The sequence below is a fragment of the Montipora foliosa genome, chromosome 4 (genome assembly GCF_036669935.1).
Source record: "Montipora foliosa isolate CH-2021 chromosome 4, ASM3666993v2, whole genome shotgun sequence".
In the NCBI taxonomy this organism is placed as follows: Eukaryota; Metazoa; Cnidaria; class Anthozoa; order Scleractinia; family Acroporidae; genus Montipora; species Montipora foliosa.
Genome location: NC_090872.1, coordinates 26,599,090 through 26,626,589, shown reverse-complemented (window position 1 = coordinate 26,626,589; position 27,500 = coordinate 26,599,090). Strand labels below are relative to the sequence as shown.

General features: G+C 40.1%; 1 protein-coding gene across 4 annotated transcripts; it reads right to left on the bottom strand.

Annotated features, from left to right (window-relative positions):
- Positions 1-3,970: 3,970 nt before the first annotated feature.
- On the bottom strand, positions 3,971-25,149 carry LOC138000464 (aldehyde dehydrogenase, mitochondrial-like). 4 transcript variants are annotated; one of them, XM_068846905.1, is made up of 14 exons: positions 25,055-25,149; positions 19,918-20,030; positions 18,768-18,806; positions 16,350-16,454; positions 15,433-15,573; positions 15,206-15,335; positions 13,161-13,351; positions 12,349-12,462; positions 11,495-11,782; positions 10,108-10,272; positions 8,340-8,497; positions 6,396-6,470; positions 6,114-6,153; positions 3,971-4,220 (listed from the first exon to the last, which is right to left on the bottom strand). In XM_068846905.1, the coding sequence occupies exons 2-14, from the start codon at positions 20,020-20,022 to the stop codon at positions 4,188-4,190; spliced, it is 1,584 nt and encodes a 527-aa protein (XP_068703006.1). In that variant the 5' UTR covers positions 20,023-20,030; positions 25,055-25,149; the 3' UTR covers positions 3,971-4,187. The 4 variants fall into 4 exon arrangements, with proteins under 4 accessions (XP_068703006.1, XP_068703005.1, XP_068703008.1 ...); XM_068846904.1 differs by lacking the exon at positions 25,055-25,149 and adding an exon at positions 20,515-20,606; XM_068846907.1 differs by lacking the exon at positions 25,055-25,149 and adding an exon at positions 20,188-20,442.
- Positions 25,150-27,500: the final 2,351 nt, after the last annotated feature.

Genomic DNA, 27,500 nt, shown 5'->3' with positions numbered 1-27,500 from the left:
CAAACAACTTTCTAGATCTGCGTCTGTTAATTAATATAGTATGAAGACGGTCACAAGACGCGTAATACGTGTGGACGAATTATCCAGTTTAGTGCGTCTTCGAAGACAAGCTAAAGTGGATAGTTCGTCCAGACTCATAAGGCATCTTGTGCCCGTTTTTATACTAGACGAACTTAACAGACGTCCCAGAAAAAGAGTTTGCCCAAGTTCGTCCCAGAGGAATTATGCGTCGCTAATGCAAAAAAAATGGCTAATTCCAAAAAAAAAACATTCATGAGATGTACTTCCGTCGGTTTTAGGGACCATGGCCCTATGCACTTCGCAAGATAAATAATTTTCTTAATATAAGTGCACTTTAATAGGAGACAATTGACAGACACATTTTCAAAAAGTGACAATAACTGAGACATTTTCTTGCACAAGGCACGTTTGTAGAAGTCTTCTATAGACACTCCCCAATGAGGAAAAAAGGGAAGACTCAGAAACAGGCGTAGCTTTCTTTGGTTGTCTAAAGATATCAGGGATAAAGATACCGAAGCGTGACCATCGCCATGATAATCAAGTCTTAACGCGTTCAGATATACGAAAAAACGACGATCTCAGCTTGGGAAAGCACAAGTCAATCAATGTTAATGCACGTTGCATTCCCAAACGCGAAGCTTTGCAAATAGGAAATGTAAGTGGTAACCACAGGAAGTGTGTTCATATTACAGGGATGTCATTTTCAACCTACAAGGGCATCTCATTTGTAGAAATGACTCAAATAATATCTGTCTTCAATGCTGCTGGGATCGATAAGGGGCTGGCAGATCGGCAATTAAATTGACGCGGTGTTATCTCTACGAAAGCCGCAAGACCAGTGTCAATAGCGGCGACCCTTACTCTACATCGCCTCGCCTGACGAGTCTTCGACCTTGTAAGCAGGCATGGTGAGTTCACAATCATGATCTAAAGAAAGGATGCCCACCCCAGGCTCCTGACACTGATTTTGGCTTCGCATGTAAAATATAGCTTCGCTTCGGACCCTGGCCTTCCTAATCAAGAACGGAATGAAACTGGACTGTGCGCACGTGAATACCACAAGACTCTTCGGTATATTCGTTTCTATAATGCTCTCCTATGTGAGTAACACGAAATCGTAGACCTCATCCCCGAAGATAAGGACTTGGAAAACGGTCAAAACCCCACCTACCCGCGAAGACCAAGGCGTTTTGCAGAAGACGCTACTGTTACTTCCCACACTGCACCATTGCTTTGTTCACTCCTGTACGTACAGACCTGACCAGTTCGGTGAGCTTACCACCGACTCACAACCTGTTGGAAAGCCTGCACGGAGCTACTAAGATGTTTGTAAACACATCAAAAGGCACATGGCATCCAACCGACGAGCGGGAAGGCCGTCGCTGTAGACTGTCGCAGCTGGCCATGGGGAAAGAATGTTAAGGCACGCGTTCCGAGGAGCCAGAAGAGAAGGGAGGATGTGTGAAATGGGCGCAGACAGCATACGGCCGGCTTAAGCATTCACATAGCACTCAAGTGCAGCAATCATAACAGGGCTTGCTTTTCCAGGATAGGACTGTAGAGCGACAGCAAGAGCTGCTACTCTACAAAAGACTGAAACCACGGCGCATGCTGCACCGTCCCCCAAGATGGCCGGACGGACGGTGACTTGGGATTATCTTCAGTATATTATGGACAAGTTGTCTGAAAACTTGGCTGGCTGCAGCTGCAGCCTCTCCTATACTTGGCAGGAGCCTTGTACTTAGCTTAGACAGTCAAACGCAAGGAGCAGGGTACAGAGTCCGCAATTAAGGTGATTCCCTGGTTTTGCATTGCACAACCCTACTGCGCTTACTTTCTTGCCTCATTGGCGAGCTTCCGCACAATTTTATGAAATTGCCAAAAAGCTGGCCACGGATTTTTACTGATTTTTCCACTACTCCATAAAGACAACATTCTCAGCAAATATATGAAATAAAAAATGGGGGTCACCGTACTCGTTCAGAAGAAAATACCCATTCCTTGACGGATTAGGCTTGGCGTCAATCAAAATCCGCCTTTTTATCAATGTGCACGCGATACTGCGAGTCAAACAGCCCACACGAAAGTTAAATCTATTTTGTAGTGTTAAGTTTCCACAAAGGTATTTAAATGAATTTTTCAGGTACGTACTTGAATTCACCATAGAATGACACCACCACGCTCGGGGTTATACGTTGAATTACATTTTTAAAATCGAGATAAATTTGTCCAACATTGGGGGCGCGCGGCAACTGTCAAAGTAGCTCAAATAGCCGTATTCGTCAGCGACGTACCATGCAAGGAGCACAGTGACCCCCACCATCCCCCCTTTTTTTAATTACATTTTTATCATCTCCTTGACATGTTACAAAAGTGTGCGAAGTTCCATCGGAAATCTATGACAAGTTATATTTCTAGGGAACCACCTTAAGATCCTTTTTAGACGATACGCTGTTAGCAATTCGCACCAATCACCAATTCCACTACACCCTCTAGGAAAGCCGTAACTCATTTCACCCAGGGGATGCAGCAGATACGTTCGCATCACCCTCTCCCCCACGGAGGTCTACGTTATTAAACTGTATGGCTTTCCCGATGAACTCTTTACCCTGTGAGGTGTAGCAGCCAAACAGAACGGAATCAAGTGTAATTGGAAATAGAAACAAAATCCAAGATGGCCAAACAAACTTGTTCGGACTAGAAATTAAATGCTGCAAAATAAAAGAGTGAGGAACACACAAGTGACGAAAATAACAGGTCATGTTTCACCACCCGAGGAGCTTAGGCTTAACTTACAGATTTCCGCGTACTTTTGCTACGATACCACCCTCCCGCAACCATCAAAAATCCTGGCTACGGGCTTGCATCTTGAGAGACCAGGATGCATGAAACAACAGGAAGGTGACAAGTCAAGTAAACTGAAGTGACAGTTGATAACGTCAGTAGACGAAAAAATTAGGACGTGAAGGATTGTATAATTGAAATCCACAGATTATTGGGTTGTGAATAAACTGTATCCTTAAGTTCCTCAATTCAATCAGTGCGTTCAGGACAAAAACTGGCAGGCAAAACTTTCTGACTCAAAAATAAAGAAAAACCGTCCCTTCCCTCCTGTCAACTTCGTTGCATGGAAGTCATCATATCAAAGTTTGATAACCCATATTGAGGTCATTTCCACACACGAAATGACCATAGGGTCTTCTGATTTACATATATGATTCATTACAACTATTAGAGTAGTTAAGCTCAATCAAACGATTTGTTGCTGCAACAAGTCCATTGGAAACTTGCGGTCAGTGAGTTACCACTGTCCAATCGTTGCAACAGGGGGCACCCAACGTCAATTTTCGGAAAATATCTGTTCGGAAGACGATTTGAGATCTAGAATTTTCGGAACACTTGTTGTAAAATTTCTTGCTTGCCCGCCTGTCCTAGGATTTTCGAACATCTAAAAGATGGTGTAATTGCCCATTCTAACGGATTGCTCACAGAGAATTTTCGGGAGCCTTTTTTCTGGCTGAAATTTTCGAAAAGGCAAGTTTTGATCCCTGTAATTTTCGGATCACTGGACTTTCAGCTAGGAAATCCGAACAGATGAAAATTTTTTAGGGGATGAAAATATGCCTATATCTACTGATTAAATACTAAAATACGTTTAACAATGCTATGTCTCAGTGGCTTTATACTATATTCTCGTTGGGTGCCCCTTTTGCAAGTCAATGGATTGTGAGTTCCTCGCTTCCCACTCTTAAACCCTTCCCCAATCCAACAAACGATGGAAAAATGTTGTGACTTCGGTCCCCGCTAACTGCTATCACTAGTACATTGCGAATAGCGCATTCACGAGAAACACGCAAGGTTCATCATTATTTCAGTCAAAACTAAGAGAAGGAAATCGTTATATAATTTTCATAATTCCCAGACCATTAGCCAGACGGGACACAGCAAGTTGTAAAATCGTGCTTTTATTGAGACATCGCGAATAATCCAAGACTCAAGATGCGAATAACATGATTATATGGTGAATTGCATTTAAATTAAAAACCAATCCCAACGGTCGTAAGAGACAGTCTTTTACAAATACGCTTAATGTGAATGGTGATTATCATTTCGAAGCAGTGGGCTTTATTCACTCTGTCCATTCCACGTCCATTTCCCGGCATAATTCAAGAGTTCTTTTGTGGAAGCTTGATCGTTACCTGTTGAGAAAAGACAGGAAAAAAATTATCGGTAGTCACAACAGGGAATTCCGGTGTGCAATATCGTTAATAAGGAACTTCAGCAGAGTGAAGGAAGACTGTTCAAAAATAAAGTCATCTGAAATATCATTTTTCGCTATATTAAAAATAATCATTTCGCGATCATTACAAGTTGTTTAGGGATGTAAACTGTCGGGCAACTATATGGAAGTTAAACTGGCATCAATGGACGGCTAATTTGCGAGAAAATTGAAAATTAATCGGCTGGTGCTCATGCACGTCCGCCACAGGACAAAATTACAGTAGTGCAGCAGCTCTCGTAACCTGCTATTGATTGGTATTGTAAGCAGCTTCTACTGTTTTTAAGTCTAAGTCATTGTGTCAATTGTTTAGTCTTTTGTTCTTGGCTAGGATAGCAAGCCAATTACATTACACTGTATGAGAGCTGCTACTTATTTAAGCACTAAGACGTTTTTTTTTTAAGTCAAGCCACGGACGACCACCGAAAGCGAGCTGTTTTCCTTTTCAAAGTGCCTTGTCGCCAACACGTTTCTACGACTGGTATAAAAATCTGGGAGACACCACTGACTGTACTGGCATGTGATGTGTTCATTTCCGGTTTCCGTCTATGGCTCTTAAGCTCTCTACAGAGGTTTTGCACGGCAGCCATGTTGCATAGCAGGAAAAATGAAAATGTTTTGGATTAGAAAGAACATTTGTTACCATAGAAAAAATAATCTATTGTTCCTGCCATGCAACATAGCTGCCGTGCAAAACCTTTATTATTTAGTTATTTCACACCGTTCCTGCAAAAAAGCACGTGCGAGACGTGGAGACTTTGTTTTGGCTCATTAACAAGGACATATTCCCACCTGATAGTGAATCCGACATAAAAGTGAGACAGAAGCTGCTGGAGCGTATTTTCTCCAAATATGGAGGATTGCAAACTCTACATGCCCTTGAATTCTTCACCGAGATTAAAAACGGGTCTTCCCTTGTGTGCTTTTGCTTGTTTTTTTTAACAGCGATATAAGACGCGGTGAGGGGTTAAAGACGGTAGAGTTTTGGAATCGCAAAATTGGTAGGAGTTTTGGGAATCGCATAAGTGGCTTCCTCGTGAATCCAGCTCGAAGTTCCAAAAATCACATTAGCGCATGGAGACGAAAACAACCATGTTACTTTTTGCTTCAGTTACGGAAGTGAGTTGCACGTTTTTGCATTCGAAATAGTAGAGCTTGTTTTTTTTTTTAAGATCTCCGAACTGATTTATTTTGTGTTACATTCCACATAAGTGTGCGATTCCGCTAGTCGTGCCAGTTGCCACTCGGCAAACTACCGACAGCAGATTGTTGGCTTAAATTGCACGTGACTTGCACGTTACCCACAGAAAATTTTTTATTTTTGATAGTCTCTTATGCACAGCGAGACCTACATCGCGCCGCCTTGACGTCCTACAAGCATAAGCACGAGAAAATGGATCTGGGAATTCTCCCTTTTTTCCTTCGGCCACTCGATCAAATTAACACGATCACAACGTCCCCAACACAAATAAATAAAAAAATAGTCAGGGGATGCTTGCACTTACAGGGCAAACCACGAGTACTGTGCAAACAAGTCCATCGTTAATGATTAGTTTGAATGTTACAGCCTCAATCTCGGACGGTTATAATTGTATCTCAGCCTAGTGGATTAGATTATTGGCATCAAGAAGATATTCAAAAGCTGCCTGTTTCAAGTCAGAGACGATCAGGAAATATCGGCGTTTGAAGGCAAAACGCGAGGGCCCGGGTTTTAACTGTATTAAATTTGAGCGTTTCTGCGTTGGCTTAGCTTAAACTACAGCTGTAGAGCCGTTAACGACGATACTGTAAATAACTTACATTTGTCACTTACCGTTTTCACCTCTGAGTACTGTTGAAGTCCATATTCACCCCTAGAATCAGATCAAAGTTCCGAGTGAGATAACAAAAAAGGGAGAAGGAAAAGATGGGGATTGGGTAGAAGTGGAAAAAATGGGACGAAAGGTAGAGAAAATGGAAAGACGTGAAGAGGGAAAAGACGACCAGTTGAGATGAGAAGGCGGAGAATTGGAACATAGCGAGGAAGCAGCACCCGAGGACAGCCGAGTTGAATATTGAGTCAAGTAAGTGAAGACGAAACTGAAACTGTACTCACAGTTCTCGTCCAATTCCAGACTCCTTAAACCCACCAAATGGGGCCTGATTCTCCAAAACATCGTAGCAGTTAACCCTGGAAAAAAAAAAAAAACAAACAAAAACCATTCTCTTGAAAATAGTACAACTTCGTTAAATGGTTTACAGCAGAGGTTAAACCGGCAAGCGAAAGAAACTTCGCTGAGGCTACGATTGAGATGGTCAGATTATGCAAAAATATGCACATTGTAGTATCATGGGAGACCTGTGCCAGGTTACTTCCACTTCGCTCAGTTTGTATGTAATGACCCACACGAGGAGAATGATAATAAAAGTCACGTTAAAATTTTTAGGTGACGCTTCGGTTGCAGTTGCCATCGAAGATCCTAAATCCCCTAATAAGCGCGCAAACATCTTCGGCGTGGGTCTCGAAATAACAGGGTGAGAAATATACGTGGTGTTCAATTGCGCGTTATATTCTTTTACGACTACTTACAATTTCTTTACAAAGTAGGTTAGCCTCTTTTTCAAACCTTACGCCCAGGCTCTTCATGAAAATGTTCGCGTGCCATTGTATGCAAGTATGTGTAATGTTATCGTTAATTCCTCATTTTCCTTGAATTTACTATCATCGTTAAGTTAGGACACTGCGTCCCAGGACTTGTGGTAGCAGAGAAAATAAGGAAAGTAAAGGTCATATCTGTGGACTAGATTCAAACCAGGAATTTTTTTGTCTTTAGGAACCACTTCTTACTGCTTCACCACTGAGGATCAAGACACTGTGATCTTCAAAATAAAGATTTGTTTAAGTCGTCCATAAAACATCACTGCTGAAGAGTAATTAGGCCTAAGCTTTGATTTTAAAATGTTTAGCTCAGTCGTGAAGTTGAGTACCCGACCTTTTGCATTCTTTAATATTGTTTGTTGCCGAGTGATAATACAACAGTATTAAATATTGGTTCAAATATTTACTATACGCAGCTAACGATGTTGTGGTCAAGTGCTTATTAGGTGACGAATCAATCATCGGACATTCCCAGGTTCGAGTCCTGTGTCCAAACACTTGGGTTTCCCTTTAAAAAAATATATGACCATTTCCCATAATCCATATCAAGCTTTCAGTCTTCTAAATTAACGATAATGGTAAACTTAGAGCAAATTAGGAATTAACGATAATCGTTACTCCAGAGGTAGAGATCTGCAGAGTACCGCAAAACTATGCGCTGAAATGCGTGCGGAAGGTGCGACGCGATTATTTTTCCTCTTTTAACCAATGATATTCTTGTTTTGTGGCGTTCTTCGGCGTTGAGGACCGCATCGAGGCAACCTCGTTCCCACGGTCTCTCTTTCCTGCCTACAATGGAGGCAGAGTAGAGAGGGCCTGGGAACGAGGCTGGCGTCGTAGATCTCAAAGTCCTTATTATCGGCGAGTGGTTGTTGCTAGCCTGTAAGCAGGATGTCTTTTCGCGGGGCGAACGAGAAAGATGGGGGAGTGGAGCTCCAAGAAAGACTGCGGCCTGGCTGGGTTGTTGTGAGGAAAATAATTACAAGTTTCCCTTCTCTTCGTTCTCAGTACTCTATTTTCACATTCCCAATGATACAGTTTGTATGCCTCCGAAACATTGCAACAGTCGCTATTACAACAGCTCTCGGGATTGGCTCAGAAAACAATGGACCAAAACAAACAACTAATCAACGATGGACCCTAACACTTAAAACAACACAGCTGCGTCCTAAAGGGATCCAAATTGCTGTGCCCCATCTGCAGAAGTCAGGCTACTTAGCCAAATGCTGGAACCTCACTCAAACCTCAAGTTGCTCATCTCTTTGTAATTTTAACTTCATGACAAGTTTTTAGTTGAGTTTTTAAAACAGCTCACATTCTTCGCTATCTCATTTATTATCCTGTGAATGAAATGAAATCCAAGACAGTAAACAAATAAGCTCTCCACTATATTAAACTCACCACACGACACCGGCTCGAACCGCAGAGGCGACGGTATTGATCTTGTCAATGTCGTTGGTGAAGACAGAAGCTGCCAAGCCATAAATGGTGTTGTTGGCCCTGTCAATCAAATCATCCAGATCCTTGAACTTCAAGATCTGCATCACGGGCCCGAAAATCTAACCAAAGAAACAAACAAACGTTATGATGGTTCAGCTATTAGAAAGTCTCCTTAAAGGTCAGACTATAACTAAGGCGCCTTGAAACTGAAGACAAGCCGCTGGTTTCTGGAAACGATGGACAGGGCCATCCGCTTGATAAATTACTTTCCAATGCCGGCTAACTCAATTGATCCTGAGAGAAATTGGCCACTAGAAAATTATTTACTCCACCAGACAGCTCAATCCACTTTCTAAACAACCGAGGCAAAAGGGCAGACTGATGATCTTAATCTTACTGCCATTGTACGACAATTTACAGCCTGGAATGAGCGCCGTCCGTCGTTCTTTGTTTATTAATACACTCTTCGTTTATATGTGCTGGACTAATATTGCTTCTTAATAGACCAATTCGGCTAACTCACCGTTGTGCCCAATTCATCTCTCTCGGGGTTAAGATTCTTTGTGTTTTCTTTGAATTTTCATGACAATGAAGCATTCTCATTTAAATGAAATGGAAATGCTTGGAACAAAACGTTTTATTCCCAAAAGATTTGAATTGGGCACAACACTGAGTTAGCCGAATTGCTCTATTGCTGTACAATTAAATTGAATTAACTGAATAAAACAGTTTGCTCAAGTTTCCGAGATTCCAGAGTTAAATAATTCTGGGAGAGGACCCCAAACCCTGCTATAAAATGTGGTCACTGATTATCTACACGTCGACTTAGATTTCCAGTCTGTTGCTAAAAATAGCCAGACAGTGCCCTCTTAGAGCGGTTTTCAAATGAGTGCCGTAAAACCAAAACCAAAGTAATTACTTTGGCCAATCAGAAAGGACGGAGACAATCCAGTAAACCAATCAAAATTTGAAGTAATTACACGCAGCCGACACAAAGCGCGGGAAAATGTGCACGCGCGCGCCACGACTGGTTTTAGTTTCACTTCCGATTGGTTGAAAAAGTGGCGCGAGAACTTTGAACCAGTCACTGAGAGAAGTAATGCAAAACCAAAGTAATAAGATAATTACTTTCGACACTCAATTGAAAACCGCTCTAAGGAACCAATGATAATCAAATACATGCAGCCTGGCGCAAAGCGCAAATACCAGCAGTTCTAGATATTAGCCAATATCAAAAATACCATAATACTCTTTGTTTGTCCCTCCAAAATTTCTAATGGTCCCAAGAGAAACTGGAAACAATGCTTATGAAAAATTTTGGAGGGACAAACAAAGAGTATTATAATGGTATTTTTGATATTGGCTAACTACCTCCAATAGGACGACAAAGACAAGTGGTGTAAGATTTAGACCCTTTGCGCTATATTGATTGATGGCGGTTTATCGGAAACTCAGAGTCCGCAGACTTATGGGAGGCCCTATGTATTACTGGACGATCAAAAAACAGAAGACAAGAAGATGAGTCTGAAATTTTGCACGCGGCAGAACAAACGCAGCACATTTCTCAGTAATCATTTTAGGTCCAGAGCCTTGGTTGGAGTTTCTGAACGATAGTCTAGAGCTCTACCAACAAATTTCCGAGAAACTCATAGACCTGCGAACGGAGAATTTCCTGGTTTACAAGCAGAAAACGAAAAGCTACAAAATAATATTTTCAACGAGAACGAACCTCCTCTTTTGCAATTCGCATGTTGTCCTGCACTTCTGAAAAAACGGTGGGTTGAACAAAGAATCCCTTGTCACCATATCTTGCTCCGCCATACAAAAGGTTCGCTCCTTCTTTGTTTCCGCTCTCTATCAAATCCATGATCTTGGCTAACTGCTGCCCATCCACCTTCAAAGTCACATTGATGAAAAAAAAACATTCTATTTCTATTTTTATCACTAGAGAGATGGAGCATTGCGTTTACCTAAAACGGCAAACGGAGCGGGGTCCTTTTCCGACTCGATCCCGAAAATGTTCGGGTCTTTTACGGGTGTCGCGCAATTCCCTCTCTCTGTATCTCAAAAAGAGACAGGTTTTAATTCGTCAAACGTCAGTTATTCTGCTTTTTGTTATCTTGAAAGCATGTTAAAAGATCAGCTGTCCAAAACTAGCAGATGGAAGTTTCGCAATTGGTTTTTTTAGGCCCAGCAATGGTTCTCAGTCTTTTGAGAAACGGCCCGCCGGGCACTTTCTCTCCATTGACAGGTTTGCTCAATATCTGGAGCTAACCCGCAAAATACGAGCTAAAATTTTCTTTCTTTTTGGCAAAATGCAAAGTTGACTTCGACGTTTACCGTTTTCCGTGAACGCAATGTCAATCCCTCTATTGCATTTGTAAGAAATTAACCAATAAACTGGTGCTTTGAAAGTGCATTGACAATCAAAACGGCCGGTGTAAAGTGTAGGTTGCTAGTTAGGGTTGCAGGTCATTGTTTTCCCATACCTGAGACAACCAAAACCTTTACAAAAATGATAACCTTAGGCTTTTAAAAACATTATCTAAAGCATGGCTTTTAGGCCTAATGCTAGCATTAGTTAAAGGGGCTAGGTCACGCAATTTTAGGCAATTTCAGCACTGATCGAATGGTCGTAGAATTAACTAAAATAGCAAAATAATTGTTCAAAACTATAGAAGAACTCTAACAAAACACCGTGAAGCCAAGAAGGGACATGGATGGATAAAACTGGAGAGGATTGAAATGGATTGATTTCGGTAAATTTGAAAAACGTCGGCCCGCCTTTTTTCAAATTTATATCAGTTTATATCAAAATGTCATTTACACAGCTGGAAAATCATTCTCAGTAGTTATGTGGCCGTAATTTTGCAAATGAAAGACTCTTGCTCTGCCAATTTGACGTTTAGAGCTCATAATTAACAAAATTGAACAAAATTACCTAAAATAGCGTGACCTAGCCCCTTTAAGGTTTGGGTTGTTTCAGCTATCGTGAAACAATGACCAGTAACTCTAACCTGCAGCCTGCAACCTGCTGCTCCACGTGTAGCGAAACGACTATGCAGCGAAACGAGCATAACCCTTTCAACTAACGTCTTCGTTGCCTAATAACAAACCTGAGGTCCTTGTTCAGTCTTGAGGTCAAACGGGTCACCAACCACTCGACTTTTGGCTCTTTCCACAGTCCTCTTCACGAATTCATCGTAAATTGGCTCTTCGACAAAGCAGCGGCTTCCTGCACAGCAACACTGACCCTGATTGAAGAATAGTGCAAAGTGGCTCTGACTGACGGCGTGGTCAAGATTGGAATCAGCAAAGACAATGTTTGGGCTCTTGCCACCCAGTTCAAGAGTGGTATTCTTCAAATTGGATCTGCCTGAAGCTTGCTGAATGAGATGGCCAACCTGAAAAAAATAAAAGACAATAATGAATTTGCAAGGACAAGTAATTAAACGAAAGATAGCAGTGATCGATCCTCGCACTAATCTGAGGAGAATCCGAGGAGGCAACCTTAGAAGTCCCCGCGTAAAAAGGGTAAATGTATAAATTGGTACAAATATTGTGGGGGGAATCAATCTCGATTTGCTCAACCGGGCACACAAGGTGGTATTGGTATTGTTGTACACAACGTCCTCAGAAATGACATCACAACTGCTATGATGTCATCTATCATCCCATCCCTATCAATTCTCAATATTTGAAGAGTTTGGAGGTTGGCATCCCTGTAAGTATTCAACTAGCTTGCCTATAAACTAGGCCTTTTAAAGATTTTTGCTACATCAGAAGGTCACAGACAATCAATGGCTTCACCAAAGATAAAACTATTGCAAAAAAAATTTGGTGTTACATGTAGGTATGCTATAAACCAGTTTGGTGCAAACCCAGCTCTCTCCTGAAAAAGACAAAGGTAGGTTCACTTCTTGCAGTTTATCACTCATCCAGAAAATTCAGGCAAAAGTGTACAGATTACCTCAGTTGAGCCTGTGAAGGCAATTTTGTCAACTTCCATGTGCTCTGCAATTGCCATTCCTGCTGTGGGTCCATAACCAGGGATAAGGTTTACAACACCTGGAGGGAAACCAGCCTGCAAATAGTTAAAAAAGCACCAATCAGCACCATGGAACTCTGTTAAGATCACAACAACCATCACTTCCATCACCATCATCATTACTGTCACACCAACACAGGAGCTGACATCACTTGCTGCAACTACTGGTACCGCCACTTTGAGTGTTCCTTTCCCCAGACACTGTTAATATCCTCCATGTTTTTGTTTTTGTTTTTTTTTCATTCTTAAAGTTATGGGTATGTGACGTAAAGTAAGACAATGCGCATTGACTGTCTACGAGGCACAATACATTGGAGAAAAGCTGTTCTTACATGTAATTATTATAATTATTGGCAATAATAATAATAGCTTCAAGAAGTGACATGGGAGTTGTTGGCTTTAACAGACCATGAGCTGTGGATCACCGTTGCTCTACCAACTGCGCTAAAAGGCTGATTCGTCCTCAAATTCCCACGGCATGCTCCCGTCTGGCCTTGTAGCTCAGTCAATAGAGCAACAGTGATCAAATCTGAAGGTTGTGGGTTTGATTCCCACCCAGGTCAGAGATTTTTCTCTGTCCTTGGGTGATGCACAAAGAAGTTCCTGATGCTGTTGATCAGTGAAGGTTCTTCATCCATCACATTCACTGTACTGTAAGGCCTCACTTGATTTCTGTCATTTGCATTTTTTTTCCAATTCCAACAATAACTTAATGTAACTACCGGTACATATACCTCGGCAATGAGTGACGCCACATACAAAGCAGTGAGCGGTGTTTGCTCGGCTGGCTTCATTACAACCACATTTCCTGTGGCAAGGGCAGGGCCAAGTTTCCAGGCTTGCATCACCAGTGGGAAGTTCCAAGGAATTACTTGTCCAACAATGCCCACAGGTTCATGGCGTGTGTAGCACAAGAAATTGCCATCTAAAATAAATGAAAATCACATAGTGAAATATGAAGGGGGATTTACTCTGGCTATGGAGTCCTAGTAGGCAGGCCTTGGACACAGTGTGTAGGTATGGGACCGCAAAAACCACATACAATGTATGCCAAAAAATACGTGTACCACAATCTACTGTAGTGCAAAATTGACGAAAATGGAATCCAATAAAAAGTTGCTTTCACTAATTTACTATAGATTCCCACATTGGAGCTCCTCTATCTATGATAATGATACGATATCATATCAACAAGTTACTTTGAACACAAGTCTGGGCAAAAGCCTCAGTTATAGTTGCCTCTAACTAATGATTGTTATTCTTTTGTGAATATTGTTTGAAAAATTAAAAGGAAATATTGTTTCAAGTGCCATTCACTCCTCAGCAGGAATCTTCTTAGTCTAACTTAAGTCTTCTAATTTTCTTTAAAACAATCTTATTTTTTTCCAAATTACAGCTTAAACCATTGACCCTGCAGGTCAAACTCGACAACTGGGGGCATCTGGGGGCATTTGAAGGTGTCAAAAGGTTAAAGAATTAATGTTGACAGCTTACACACAGCTCATTTCCTGATTAAAAGAAAGTCACAGGTAAAAATATACTCATAGATGGACTAAGAAAATTATGCAAACTTGCAGTTGAAGAAGCCCACCATGGTTCTCGACATCAGAAAAAAGTATGCACAAGTTGTCATAAATAACTTTGTTAAAAATGCTACCAAGCACAACACAACCCACAGTATGAGAAACTAAGGGAGCAGGTATTTTATTCAAGCAATACACCGATCGATTGCAAATATGGCGACGATAACACCAAAGCAAGGCTTTTCGGTAGTAACCGTTGCTAAGGGCTGTCAAGCTCTGTTTTCCAAGGAATTTTGCAGCCTTTGCACTCAGTCTGAGAAATTGGATGCTGAAATCGAAAGGGAAGCCTGTTCAAGGATAGATTTCGTTGAAATATGCCAAAATACATCTTAGGTGTTGTGAAGGTAAGTGTTTTTATTAAAGCAACATTTGCATTTCCATTGTTATGCAGATTTGAGCAAATCAAAACTCGTAATTAATGCAACAGTAAATGACAAACAACAGGTATTAAAAAAACATCTTAAGTTTTCTTGGATCTGTCGTTGGAAGGCTGTGATAAGTGATCTTTCCTCCGTCTGGCCCTACTCGATATCCGCTCTTACAGCATAGCGGCATGCAACAGTTATCAGGCAATTGATTTACTCCTCAGAAATCACTTGTATTGGGACCAAATTCTAAACATGGAAGAACTCAGTTGTAACTGAGGTATAAAAGCTTAAATGCAGCAAAAATGCATTCTGAAGAATAAGATCGAAGGTTCGTGACAAAGCAAGATTCAAGACATACCTTCCAAACTGTAACTTCAGTTAAAAGTCAAAAATTATTTTACTTTGATGGTACTGTCTCCCAATTTCTCAACTCTGATAAAAGAACATAGATATAGGCCTAAAAAAACTGTAATCCAACATGGTACTGACTGGCACAAAGTACTTGAAAATAGACTTTGGAGCTATCGTTGCCATATTTGCAATCGGTGTATGGCCATCTAAACCCTGAAGCAAAAATTCACTGGTCACATTCAAGATAGCTGGGCAATCCAGCCATCTTCCCTGTCCACATACTATCTACATCTTCTACTGCATAATTAGACAGGTCTCTAAATCACAAAATTTCAAGTTAAATTTCCCACACCATGTCAGACATCCTGCTCTGCAGCGATGGTGGAATGTATTAGGAGCTTAATTAACTAGTCTGGCAGCCCTACTTCCCTATCTACACTACTGTATATAAATTATTTTTTAGAAACCTGTACTTACCAATTGGAATCGTCTTGCCATGGACTTTATCTGCCCATCCAGCATAATAACGGTAACACTTAATGGCTAGTTTCACATCAATGCTAAATGAATCACTAAATGGCTTGCCATTATCCAAAGTTTCTAAACTCTGAAAAACAGATTTAAAAGAACTTATTTCAAGAATTTGACTTGTCATGCACTCAATGTGTAATAATTGCGAGACGTTCTTGTTGGACAGAACTTACTGCAAGATAAGCCCAATCACGCTCTATCAAATCTGCAAGTTTGTTCAACAACCTCCCACGCTCAGAAGCATCCATTGTTCTCCAAGGACTTCCCAGTTTAAAGGCTTCCTTTGCTGCCTTGACAGCAATATCTACATCAGCCTGAAAGTCACAAATAAATTAAATTATTGATTCATCATTAATTTTTATTAAAGAGTTCCTGTCAACCCTTTTATTTCACTGGTTGTAAGGCACCACATCAGTTTCCAACTAGACCAAAGAATTTCAAAGTTAAAGATAAGAGGGGCTTTATTTTTTCTTATCCACTGTCAATATTGTTAGATTCCTGCATTGGAAGCATTCTCAGTGAGATGGTGACTGAAACTGTTTTTTTTTTCCCACTTCAACATAGCATCCTCGACAAAATTGTTCCCACAGTTTTAACTCCTTGGTCCATATTAAAAAGAAACTTAATATATATTAAAATCTCATCCTAAATCGTAAATCTTATTATAATTATAGACCCCCTCCCACAAACAATGTTGAGACATGGATGAGTTTGTTGCACATCTTCCTGAATATTATAGTTTTGGGTGGGGTGGGAGGGGATTCATGGAGGCAATAATTGTTGGCCTTCTTCTCAACTGTTATGGTCCAAAAGTTATAAAATATGGGAACAGTCCCGACTCTTTTCGTCTGGATTGTAGAATGAAACAATACACTTCTGGTTAAAGTCTGCTTAACTAAAAAAAGTGGTTTAATAACACAATGTAAGTAAATCATCAACATATAAACACCATAGAAAAAGTTAAGACAATGCAATACAAATGCACTTATTTCCCAACTAGGCATCCACTACAATCTTCAAGATTGAAAAGCATGATTCACAACAACTTCAACAACAGCCTCAGCTTTCACGACTTTTGAATCCCACCAACCTTGTCACCTTCAGCCACATCACATATTTTCTCTCCTGTTGCAGGGTTAACTGTTGGGAAAGTCTTCCCACTGACTGAGTCAACAAAATTGTTGTTGATAAAAACCTATTAAAGCAAATTAATAATATTTTATTACTGAGAGACATTAGAAAGGTAAACAATAGCCCATTTTCAAATTCTCCCAGCTGGACTGGATCTATCATGAAATAGAGGCTAAGGTGGGCAAATAACTTTGTGTGTGAAAAGATTTGCCGACATTAGCCTCCATTTCATGCTAGATCCAGTCCAGCTGTGAGAATTCGAAAATGGTCTATTAAAAAGAGGCTACGCATAACCTACACTTTGTTCGAAGGATTTTTAGCCTCTTTACGTTCACAGTATTTCGTGGGTTTTTTTTTTAATGTTACAATATCTTGGTACATATCCAGTTTCAATTTCGTAGTCCAAAGTCCACAGTCCACATTCCATGACCCAATGATAGTCCTGGATAATTGTTTACATTTAAAACTGTAACAGTTGTTAATGACATTGATTCCAACCAAAACCAGAAAACAGCTTTGCAAGTCTCTACGATGATATTTAAAAGTACACTATTTAATATTATTTCTTAACAAATTGGGAGAATTATAAAATTACGATATCTGTTAAAGAGGCATATGATAACCAGATATTGCACTGCGTGCAGCGAAAACACAAAAACTCATTTCTGGCCACACACACAATTCTTTAAATAAATACATATTTCCCTGTTAATCTGTCAAATAATCTTCCATGGTTTAGTGTTCATCGCAATTGCCTCTGAAGGAAGAGATACTGACTTTGAATCCCACTTGAATTGCCTTCTACGAGACAGAGAAATCTTACGCATGCTCAGCCAGAGTGCCGCCCAAAAAAAAAATAATTAAGGTAAAAGTCCAAAAACGGAGTCGGATCTTATACTTTGTTCTGCAACCCTTGGGTTAAATTTATTACATTCCATCATGAATGCATCCCAAAATAACATTCTGATGTTTTTTACTGGCAAGGAAATCATATTAAAGAATAAAGCAACATCATGATCTTTTGGTTGGACTAGCTTAAACCCCCATGATCTTGTCCCTCCGACCAGAGCTATCCGACAGAGCTGCAGGCACCTTTTCAGGTAGGCCAGCTGTGTTGTCCCACATTTTATTGGTGTATAGGCACATGCTCGGAGACCTAACGAGGCCAGATGCCATTTTGGGGTTGAAATGGGTAGAGCAATGTCAAGAGTGTCCCACTGCTGAGCCTCTGATAGTATATCAAAGAAATGGGTGTCTTGTGAGGAGAGGGAACCATGGACTGGGTGTTCATGTCCTGATCCATGTTCATGACCCACAAGACGAATGCTTCCAACTCCAATGGGACAATGGGCAGAGTACTGTCAAGAGTGTCCCACTGCTGAGACCCTGATAGTATATCAAAGAAATGGGTGTCTTGTGAGGAGAGGGAACCATGGACTGGGTGTCCATGTCCTGATCCATGTTCATGACCTTCAAGACGAATGCTTCCAACTCCAATGGGACAATGGGTAGAGCACTGTCAAGAGTGTCCCACTGCTGAGACCATGATAGTATATCAAAGAAATGGGAGTCTTGTCAGGAGAGGTAACTGTGGACTGGGTGTTCATGTCCTGATCCATGTTCATGACCCTCAAGACTAATGCTTCCAACTCCAGTGGGACAGGTCCACTAAAGGTTTGGTTTGGTTTGGTATCCAGTCTAGAGCCCCTTCCTGGCTTGCAAAAATCTTGAAACTGTTGTACAACCAGCAAGCTGCATTATGATCATTTTTATGATTGGATGCTCAGGTAAAAGGTGTTAAATCTGGTTTTCATTGCTTGGTTGCCTAGGGTAACCAAGAAGCATCCTTCATTTTTCTTTCCTTTTCTGTCTACATCTCCAGCACTTTTCTAAGAATTCTTGCTGTCCCCAAAAGTGCAGATCTCAGAATCAGTTCAAGGGATATGTCCACACCAATGGTCCTCAGATTTCCTTTTAACCTCAGCAGTATTGTTCCCAGTGTCCCTACCCCTATGGGTATCACCTTCAGAGGCAGATCTAGCATTTTTTGAATTTCCTGACAGGTCCAAATGAATTGCCCGAGCTACGTTGTCATGTCAAGTTCAAATGCATTAAGATAAACTGTCACAAAATTCGCTCAAGATTAACATACTTCTAAGTTAAATAAACAAATGTCACGCAAATAGTTTTCCTTGAATTGAGTCCGACTGGACATTGAGAAATGGTGTTAATTTTCTAATTAGCAGCATTTCATGCACTAAATAATCGACTTATTCATGTACTTCTTGAGAACAGAAACGGGACAAAACCTTTGCTTATAAAGAGCCTGCCACACACAGTGACCTCTTGAAATCTTTTGCCACTTAAACCAACCTACCTGGTTATATTTTACATCAGGACTATCATCAATTTTCACCTGCGTAATAAAAACAAAGGAAAGGAATCCAATAAATTTCTCAAGCACCTGATGAAGTAATGCACAGCTTGACTCTAAAAGTTTGTTTTATGGGAAGCATTTGTGCCTTTGTGAAGGAAGTTCTAACAACAAAAAGCAAAAAAATCAATTCTTTAACATTATGCAGCTATCATGGTATTATTCGCTCTTCGATTGTGTGGACAGTCCACTTCCCAAAATAAGAATGTGAGCGAGAAAGTTATGCTCATTGGCCGTTTTTATACTAGAGACGCATAATCCGTCTGGAACGAACTTGGGCAAACATTTTTTCTGCGTCTGTTAAATTCGTCTAGTGTAAAGACGGGCACGGGACGCATTATGCGTCTGGACGAAGTATCTACTTTAATGCGTCTTCGAAGACGCACTAAACTGGATAGTTCGTCCAGACGAATTATGAGTCTTGCGCCCGTCTTTATACTAGACGAATGTAACAGACGCAGAAAAAATGTTTGCCTAAATTCGTCCCAGACGAATTATGCGTCTCATATAGTTCGTCCCGTCTTTACACTAGACGGATAACATGAGAGACGCATAATTCGTCTGGACGGATTATGCGTCTCTAGTATAAAAACGGCCATTCTTTATGCTAATCCCATTACGAAAATAATTAAAATAACTGAACTTGAGTGAGTGCTTCAATATTGTAATTGCATCTCCAATTATGGATTTTCAAGTCTTCTTGGATAAGAAATTCAAGGGCTTATCTCAAAATCCTTCCTGGTAACACTGTGGAAAGGATGCAATGTTTGCGACGAGTAAGGCATGGTCGGAATTCCACGCAATGGAGTTCCGTGATGCTCTGAGTGCCAGAATGTGGCCAACCTGGCTGGATTAGCTTGAATGGCTTCAGAACGAAAAAAAGGCATAAACAAAAAGAGACAGCCAGTGGTCGGACTATTCGTCTTCTCCTGGATCCTTTGCTCGTGAAAAGCCAACACAGAGTTTGAATTCCTTTGTGGTTTTGCGATTAAAAACCTCAACTTATGTAAGCATGTTGTATTCATGCAATGTGATCCTACGGCCGCTGTTTGAAAACGTTGCAACGGAACATTCAAGCCAAGTTGGACCTTACCTCTGCCAAAGACGCAAAATTACGCCTGTTTACTGCAGATGAAGTGGCAAACCGTCTTGCTACAACTCCACGTGAAAGTGACCGTACAGCAAAACGAAACGCCATGATGACAACTGATTTTTAAAAAACAACAAACAAGAGGAAAAGACGTAAAACGGTTAAACTTAATTAATAATTAAAAGCCAATACATGGAACTATCTTAGATGCAAGCACAGAGAAAGTAAACAACGGTAGAACTGAGCGAACCACGGTAACTACTTCCGGCTTACTGTGTAGCCAACCACACTGAGGATTATTTTCGATTTGGCACTCGTTTCACATACGTGGTGACACTCCAAATTTAGTTTACTTGACGAAGACATTTTGCATACTTAGCGAACACAATTTCGACTAAAGAAAGCGACGGAACAACGAAGCAATTGTACATGTATCTGTGATGGCAGATCATGAAAGGTCAATAATGACGAGGCAAGTTTAGGTTTAAGAACGACGTTCACAGATAATTTAAGTATTAGGACGTGACTGTATTGAAAGACAAAGAGAGTTTAAATTTCACTTGCAGGGACGCGAAAACAATGAACTTCCTGTGTACTTACCGAGTCCTCGAGAAAGATAAAGTCAGGGATTGGATTAACCCTTCCAGCAGATCACCCACTATTCTATTTATGTATATTATTTTTAGTTCCCAGGCCCAAAAATCTGATGTCACGCAGCACTCCGTGAAAAGGGGCTAGGGGTCCGTTATAGGGCGCTTTCCATTCGACCAAAAATTTCGAGAAAACTGGGTAAGAAATCAAATGGAACGAAAATTTTCCGGGGAAAAAAGTCAGAAATTTGAGTATACCTCCTGAAGTGGTCCTGAAATTCCGCAATTCTGGCACAACCGGAAAATCCAGTCCCCTCGCACGAAAGCTGTCCATGTACATGTGTTAAATTTTGAGGCAATACTCATTTGCATGCAAACTCTCATTGTACCTGAAGATAACCTGCGATCAGGCTCATTTTTAGCTTCGCCCATATGTTCTCTTATGTCGTCGCTCGCTAAAATTGGGCGTGACCAAAAGTCTCTCAAGAATTCCGGACGGTCGGCCAAATTTTGGCCGACCAAACTCGTGATCTGATTGGCTGTTGAAACGCCGGAAGTGAAAATGCCATCGTGATTGCGCGGAGCTCTCGCGAAGTCCTCGAGACTAATCCGCCATAAGCGTACGAGAAAATTTGCTCCCTTTTGTTCTTACAATGCAGTGGATGGTGCAACTTGATTTTATTTGTATAAATGGAGATATGCCATCTGAAACATCTCATAACTTGTCCAGAATCGGGTTTGAATCTCTGGAACGAGTGAAATTAGCGATTCCGTTGTCGAGCTCTGTTGCCATGGGGTTGAAAGTACTTTGGCAAAAACTTCCCTGATGTTTTGAAAGCTAAATAGCTGGTTCTTTCAAATGGAAATGAAAGCTGATGCATATTGGTTTCCTGGATGAGACAGGGGACATATATATCAACAGGAGGAGATGCTGATAAAATCGCAAGTTACACGAATGCATGTTTTGAATATCTGTGTATCAAACGGCTTTATTTATTTACTGTACATGACACGTTTTGTTTGCACACTTCATAATATTTCCAGTTGATTTAACTTAAAACTCGCACTCCAGAAACGAAAATGGCATGTTTCCAGAGAGATCAATTGTACAACAATAAAAGAAACTTTGCGAGTCCATCTTACTTTATACTGTTCGTACTCCATCAAAAATTAACAGCCAAACGTATCATGATTTTACTGCGCGCAATTCTAGAAATACACTGCAACTGAATATATTACCCGAAAAAATCACCAAGGAAACCTTCACGGGCAAACACGTTAAAGGAATAATGTATTTCCAAACCGTCCAACGACAAAATGCTAGGTTATCTCAATTACAAATTAAGATGTCAAGCTTAAAAGATTGCATATCATGATGGGACGCAAAAAGCCCTAACTGTAAGTACTTCAAAGGAATGCTAGTACTGCGTACTAGGATTCCTAACAAACTTTTCATTGAGAAGCGCAAGTTTTGACACTGCAGGTGTTGTAATCCGTTACAATGTCATGGAGCGGTCATTTTATTGGAAACGACCCAGAGAACTCCAGAGAAAATGATCCTCAGTGAACTGTGCGTTCTCTTTTGATGGCGCTGAACGAGTTGTCAAATCCGTAAACAATTATTGCAGGGTTGTTTGGAAAGGAAAGGAAAGGAAAGGAACTTTATTTAAGTGTCTAGTGGATTTTGCACTGGACCACTAATTGGGGACACTGTAAAGTGAAATTAACAATCAACGCAAATCAAGGCAAATGCTGGTTTTTGGGGAGAGGGGAAACCGGAGTACCCAGAGAAAACCTCTCGGTGCAGAGTAGAGAGCCAACAAACGAAACCCACATATGACGCCGAGTCGAGGAATCGAACCCGGGCCACATTGGTGGTGCTCTCACCACTGCGCCATCCCTACATGGCGGATCGAATTTGGAAGAGAATTATCTAGACATGTGAAAACGGTAACGAAGAAAGATCAAACCAGAGGAAAGAGTGGAAGAAAAGGAAACCACTATGAGCGACAAGAAATGTTGCAAGAGACATTTCAGCGGAAATTACTCGAAGAAACAAGTACAACATTGTTTCACACTTAAGACCTGAAATGGGAAAATCCTTATAGTTTAGCACGGTAGTGAGAGAACTGTTGAAAACAATGGTAAATCAAAGGATGTTGCCAATATACAGTGAGAAAAATTTCCCGCTCTTCTTCCCTAGAATGCAGTTAATTTTCTTATAAGCTTCCAGCAACGTTGGTCAGAATTTCTTTTTACTCTGTTCCTGTGGGGTCGTTTCGATTACTAGGGCTAATGATCATAGGGAATATGTAGCACTTTAAGTTAATCTCTGACAGATGATGTAGTTGCTTCGGTTTACTTTCCTTTGGCCTTCTCACTATCATAATCACTGACGCTGAAGCGTTTAGTCTTAATTCTGTTTCTGGTTTACCAATAGCGCTGACGTATGTTGAATTTTTGTGTGCATCGGGCAATCGAGGCGACAGTGAATTGTAAAGAAAATAGCATCATCTAAATCGACTTCAATTAGGAATTAATAGGTTATGGTGACGTTTTGTAAACGAGCTTTTTAGAGAGCTTTCAAAAATTTTTATTGGGATTACCCCTTTTTATTGGGATCTAATTTTCTTCCCTTTGACTCCACTTTGGAAAAGATCTTACGATTTATGTTATAGTGCACTGAACAAAATTTTCTCGCTATAATGAATTTTTATCCAGGTTTGAGTACTCCTTTTGTATTAGCATTTATTTTGCTTTTTTTTAAAGCTTTGTCATGTTAGTTTTTTAATAGAAAGCGACTATCGTACGTTCCCGCCAGTGGTTCCACGTGATCGCCGTAGTAACTTCATAGGCGGAAGAAATATGAATTCATCGGTAATGTCGCAGGCAAACTCGGAAAAACAGTCCGCGAGTGCTCCATCGAAGTAGTCAAACCTATGATCTTCCATCTACTAGTTGGAATGCTCCCCTACAGGAGACTCCTTGGAGCTAGGCCATTAAACTAGGTGCTAACGACTCTACAACTTTGTCCAGAAAGAATAGAGGGTTTAGTTGAGTGCACTACACCTGCAAGTAATCGTTGGGAAGATTTTGTAAGACCAAAACCGCTACTGGGTGAAGGAGCATTAAACGATGTACAATACAAGAAACAACACTTCCTTGTGAATGAATTCGTTGAATTAAGGGTGGACCATTCCTGCACTTTGACAGATCTCGAAAAAGTGGTATAGCTTCTTAAAAAACTCCAGCAACACGGAGAGGGCAAAGAAAGGTAATATGGCCAAACTCTTGCTGCGAAACTCGGAGATCCGTGAACATTGGTGTGATTATTTATAGTATCCTATTGTGGGTTTTACTCTTCTTAATCACTATACATACAAGGTTGAAACGTCCTTCATATCTGGCTGCTATGTCGTGGATAATGGAACCAAAAGGTCGAGACAGCAGAAAGCAAATCGTTATCTTTAAGAAGATTACGACATTTTTTTTCTTTCCAAGACATGTTTGGATGTTGCGAACATCATCGTTAGTTACAGAATATTTGAAAAACCGTTAGGACTATATAACAACTAGGCGAAACATGCATAATTAATTATGATTAAGTGACAAAAATTACATATTTGAGTGAGTTACAAAGTGTTTGAAAGAATGTAAAGCCTAAAGCGTAAGTGTCAGGTTGACGTGATGAACTTGTTGGTTCAAATTAGGCTTTTCCCGATTTATATGCATAACCTCCTTAAGTTTAAGTTGAAATTTAGTAGGGGCGGAATCAAGGATTTCGAAACAATCCGCACAGCAAGATTGACGACAACGTTCTGAGCTTAGTAAATGTTTATGAATGTTTCGCCTAGTTGTTATATAGTGCAAACGATTTTTCAAATATTCTGGAACTGAAGGTGATGTTCGTAACATCAAAACATGTCGTAATCTTCTTAAAGATAACGATTTGCTTTCTGCTGTCTCGACCTTTTGGTTCCATTATCCACGAAATACAAGGTTCAAGTTTTTCATCAAATGAAGCCCTTTAAAGAAAACGACAAAACTTTTAAGATTGTAAGACATGTTTCGACAGAAATTTCTGTCATCTTCAGTTGATTAATGTACAAAGCGTTAGAACTTGAATTTATAAGTAGGAACAAGTGCTAATTATGCTAGTAACAACGGAATGTACATAACACGTGACAATGTGAGAATTAAAAGGATAGTTTAAGATTTATCTAACGTTTTGTACATTAATCAACTAAAGCTAACAGAAATGTCTGTCGAAACATGTCGTATATTCTTAAAAGTTTTGTCTTTTTTTTTTAAGTTCTGATTTGCCTGCTAATATCAAGATCCTGTGGAAATAGAGCCCTTCTTTAAAACTGAATTTGTTTTTTCCATTCTTTTACAAGCGCTCGCGGAGCCAGGAGATGGGATTCATTCACCTTGTCTTCCTTTGATTGGATCAAGAATTCAACCAAGAATTGTTTGTTGGAAGTTTTTTCATGATCACTAAACAAAACGTGTGCGATAAACCATAATACTACCCTTTACTAAAAACCTACCTGTTTCCACCTTTTCTCCGGGATTCTCAATGGGTGCTTTGTTTTTCGAAGGAATGAACTACGATATTAATAGCGCTTGTCGACTTCGTCCCAAGTCTTTAAATCATGATGTGGGCGGAACATTCTTCAACTTTGATAGATCACGTGTCTCCGCGTTAATCGAGGGCTTTTGTAATGCTATACCCTCTCGATAATCCTCGACGAATATCAACGATTTATCCGAGCAACAAATAATATCACAAACAGCGGGATCGGTAATCAGAATTCGAAGTACCTACATGCAATGTGTTTTAGCGTGAAAGTAGAAATCTGTTTTATTAGTAGTTTTCTTTCTCATTGGTCGCCTTACGGGTGTGATTTTTCGTTTCTTTTGGGTTAGTGACTCATTCACTGATCTCTGTCCCCTGTCTCACTCAAAACTGGCGTTTTCAAAGAACTCAACTGAAAATAACTTAAGATTGTAAGTTAATGATCTTCAAAGGTACTTGCTAAAATTTGAACAATTTCCTTAAATGAATTCTTCTAGTGATTTATTTGTTACGTCAAAGATCGAATTGATTTACCTACTCCAGGTTACTTAGGTAAACAGCTGGGCAGATAAGCTCTTTGTGCTTGACGTGTGGGTCTCTGTATGTCTATACGGTAGGTTTCTTTTGACCGGGTTTGGCACCATATACCTCTTAGATAATAGCAAGGCGTGGCCACTGACTGTGAAACCGTATCTGACAGCACCTTTTTGCCTTTGTTTAGCCTGCGCATTTGAGCAGTCAAGCATGCTCTTCATGTACCTCGAACCCCTGGGAGCCTTCTAGCAGGCTAGTCTTCGTAGAATAAAACTGTCAGAAACCGTTTGTCAATTGTGGCAACAACAAAAAAACAGGATTTTTTTTCCTTTCTTCCACCCTTTTTACATTGGAAATCAATATTGTTGACACAACCCAGTCACCTCTTTACTGACACCCATTGAATTCATTAACGGTGGACCATTCCTGCACTTTGACAGATCACGAAAGAGTGGTATAGCTTCTTAAAAAACTCCAGCAACAGAGAGGGCAAAGAAAGGTAATACAGTTTGCCAACTCTTACTGCGAAACTCGGAGATCCGTGAACATTGGTGTGATTATTTATAGTATCCTATTGTGGGTTTTACTCTTCTTAATCACTATACATACAAGGTTGAAACGTCCTTCATATCTGGCTGCTATGTCGTGGATAATGGAACCAAAAGGTCGAGACAGCAGAAAGCAAATCGTTATCTTTAAGAAGATTACGACATTTTTTTTCTTTCCAAGACATGTTTGGATGTTGCGAACATCATCGTTAGTTACAGAATATTTGAAAAACCGTTAGGACTATATAACAACTAGGCGAAACATGCATAATTAATTATGATTAAGTGACAAAAATTACATATTTGAGTGAGTTACAAAGTGTTTGAAAGAATGTAAAGCCTAAAGCGTAAGTGTCAGGTTGACGTGATGAACTTGTTGGTTTAAATTAGGCTTTTCCCGATTTATATGCATAACCTCCTTAAGTTTAAGTTGAAATTTAGTAGGGGCGGAATCAAGGATTTCGAAACAATCCGCACAGCAAGATTGACGACAACGTTCTGAGCTTAGTAAATGTTTATGAATGTTTCGCCTAGTTGTTATATAGTGCAAACGATTTTTCAAATATTCTGGAACTGAAGGTGATGTTCGTAACATCAAAACATGTCGTAATCTTCTTAAAGATAACGATTTGCTTTCTGCTGTCTCGACCTTTTGGTTCCATTATCCACGAAATACAAGGTTCAAGTTTTTCATCAAATGGAGCCCTTTAAAGAAAACGACAAAACTTTTAAGATTATAAGACATGTTTTGACAGAAATTTCTGTCATCTTCGGTTGATTAATGTACAAAGCGTTAGAACTTGAATTTATAAATAGGAACAAGTGCTAATTATGCTAGTAACAACGGAATGTACATAACACGTGACAATGTGAGAATTAAAAGGATAGTTTAACCCTTATCATGCTGAAATACAGATTAGAAAACAATCCCTGAAACTGGCTTTTTTTCAAAGTAAACATGACTACGAGAAAAAAAAATGTTCATCAGCGGCGTATCATCACTTGTTCAGCAATACCATATACCCTATATATCAATTAAAGCTTAATAAATGCTCTTTCTAACTGTGCAAATATGAGAATTCCTTGGATACATTTTTCTAAAAATTCTGAGCATACAAATAAAATATTTTTGAAAATACAGTTAAAATCACACTTCGAAAAGAATGATCTCACATATTTCTTCCAAAAATATCCTGTAATTAAAGTCAGAATGATTAATTAAGTCATGCCACTCCATCAGAGTACTAAAACAACTATTACCAGGATATCCTATAGGACTTAACAATCATTTTTGTGGATGAAAGAAAGGTATGTATCTGACTCTGATGTCACACA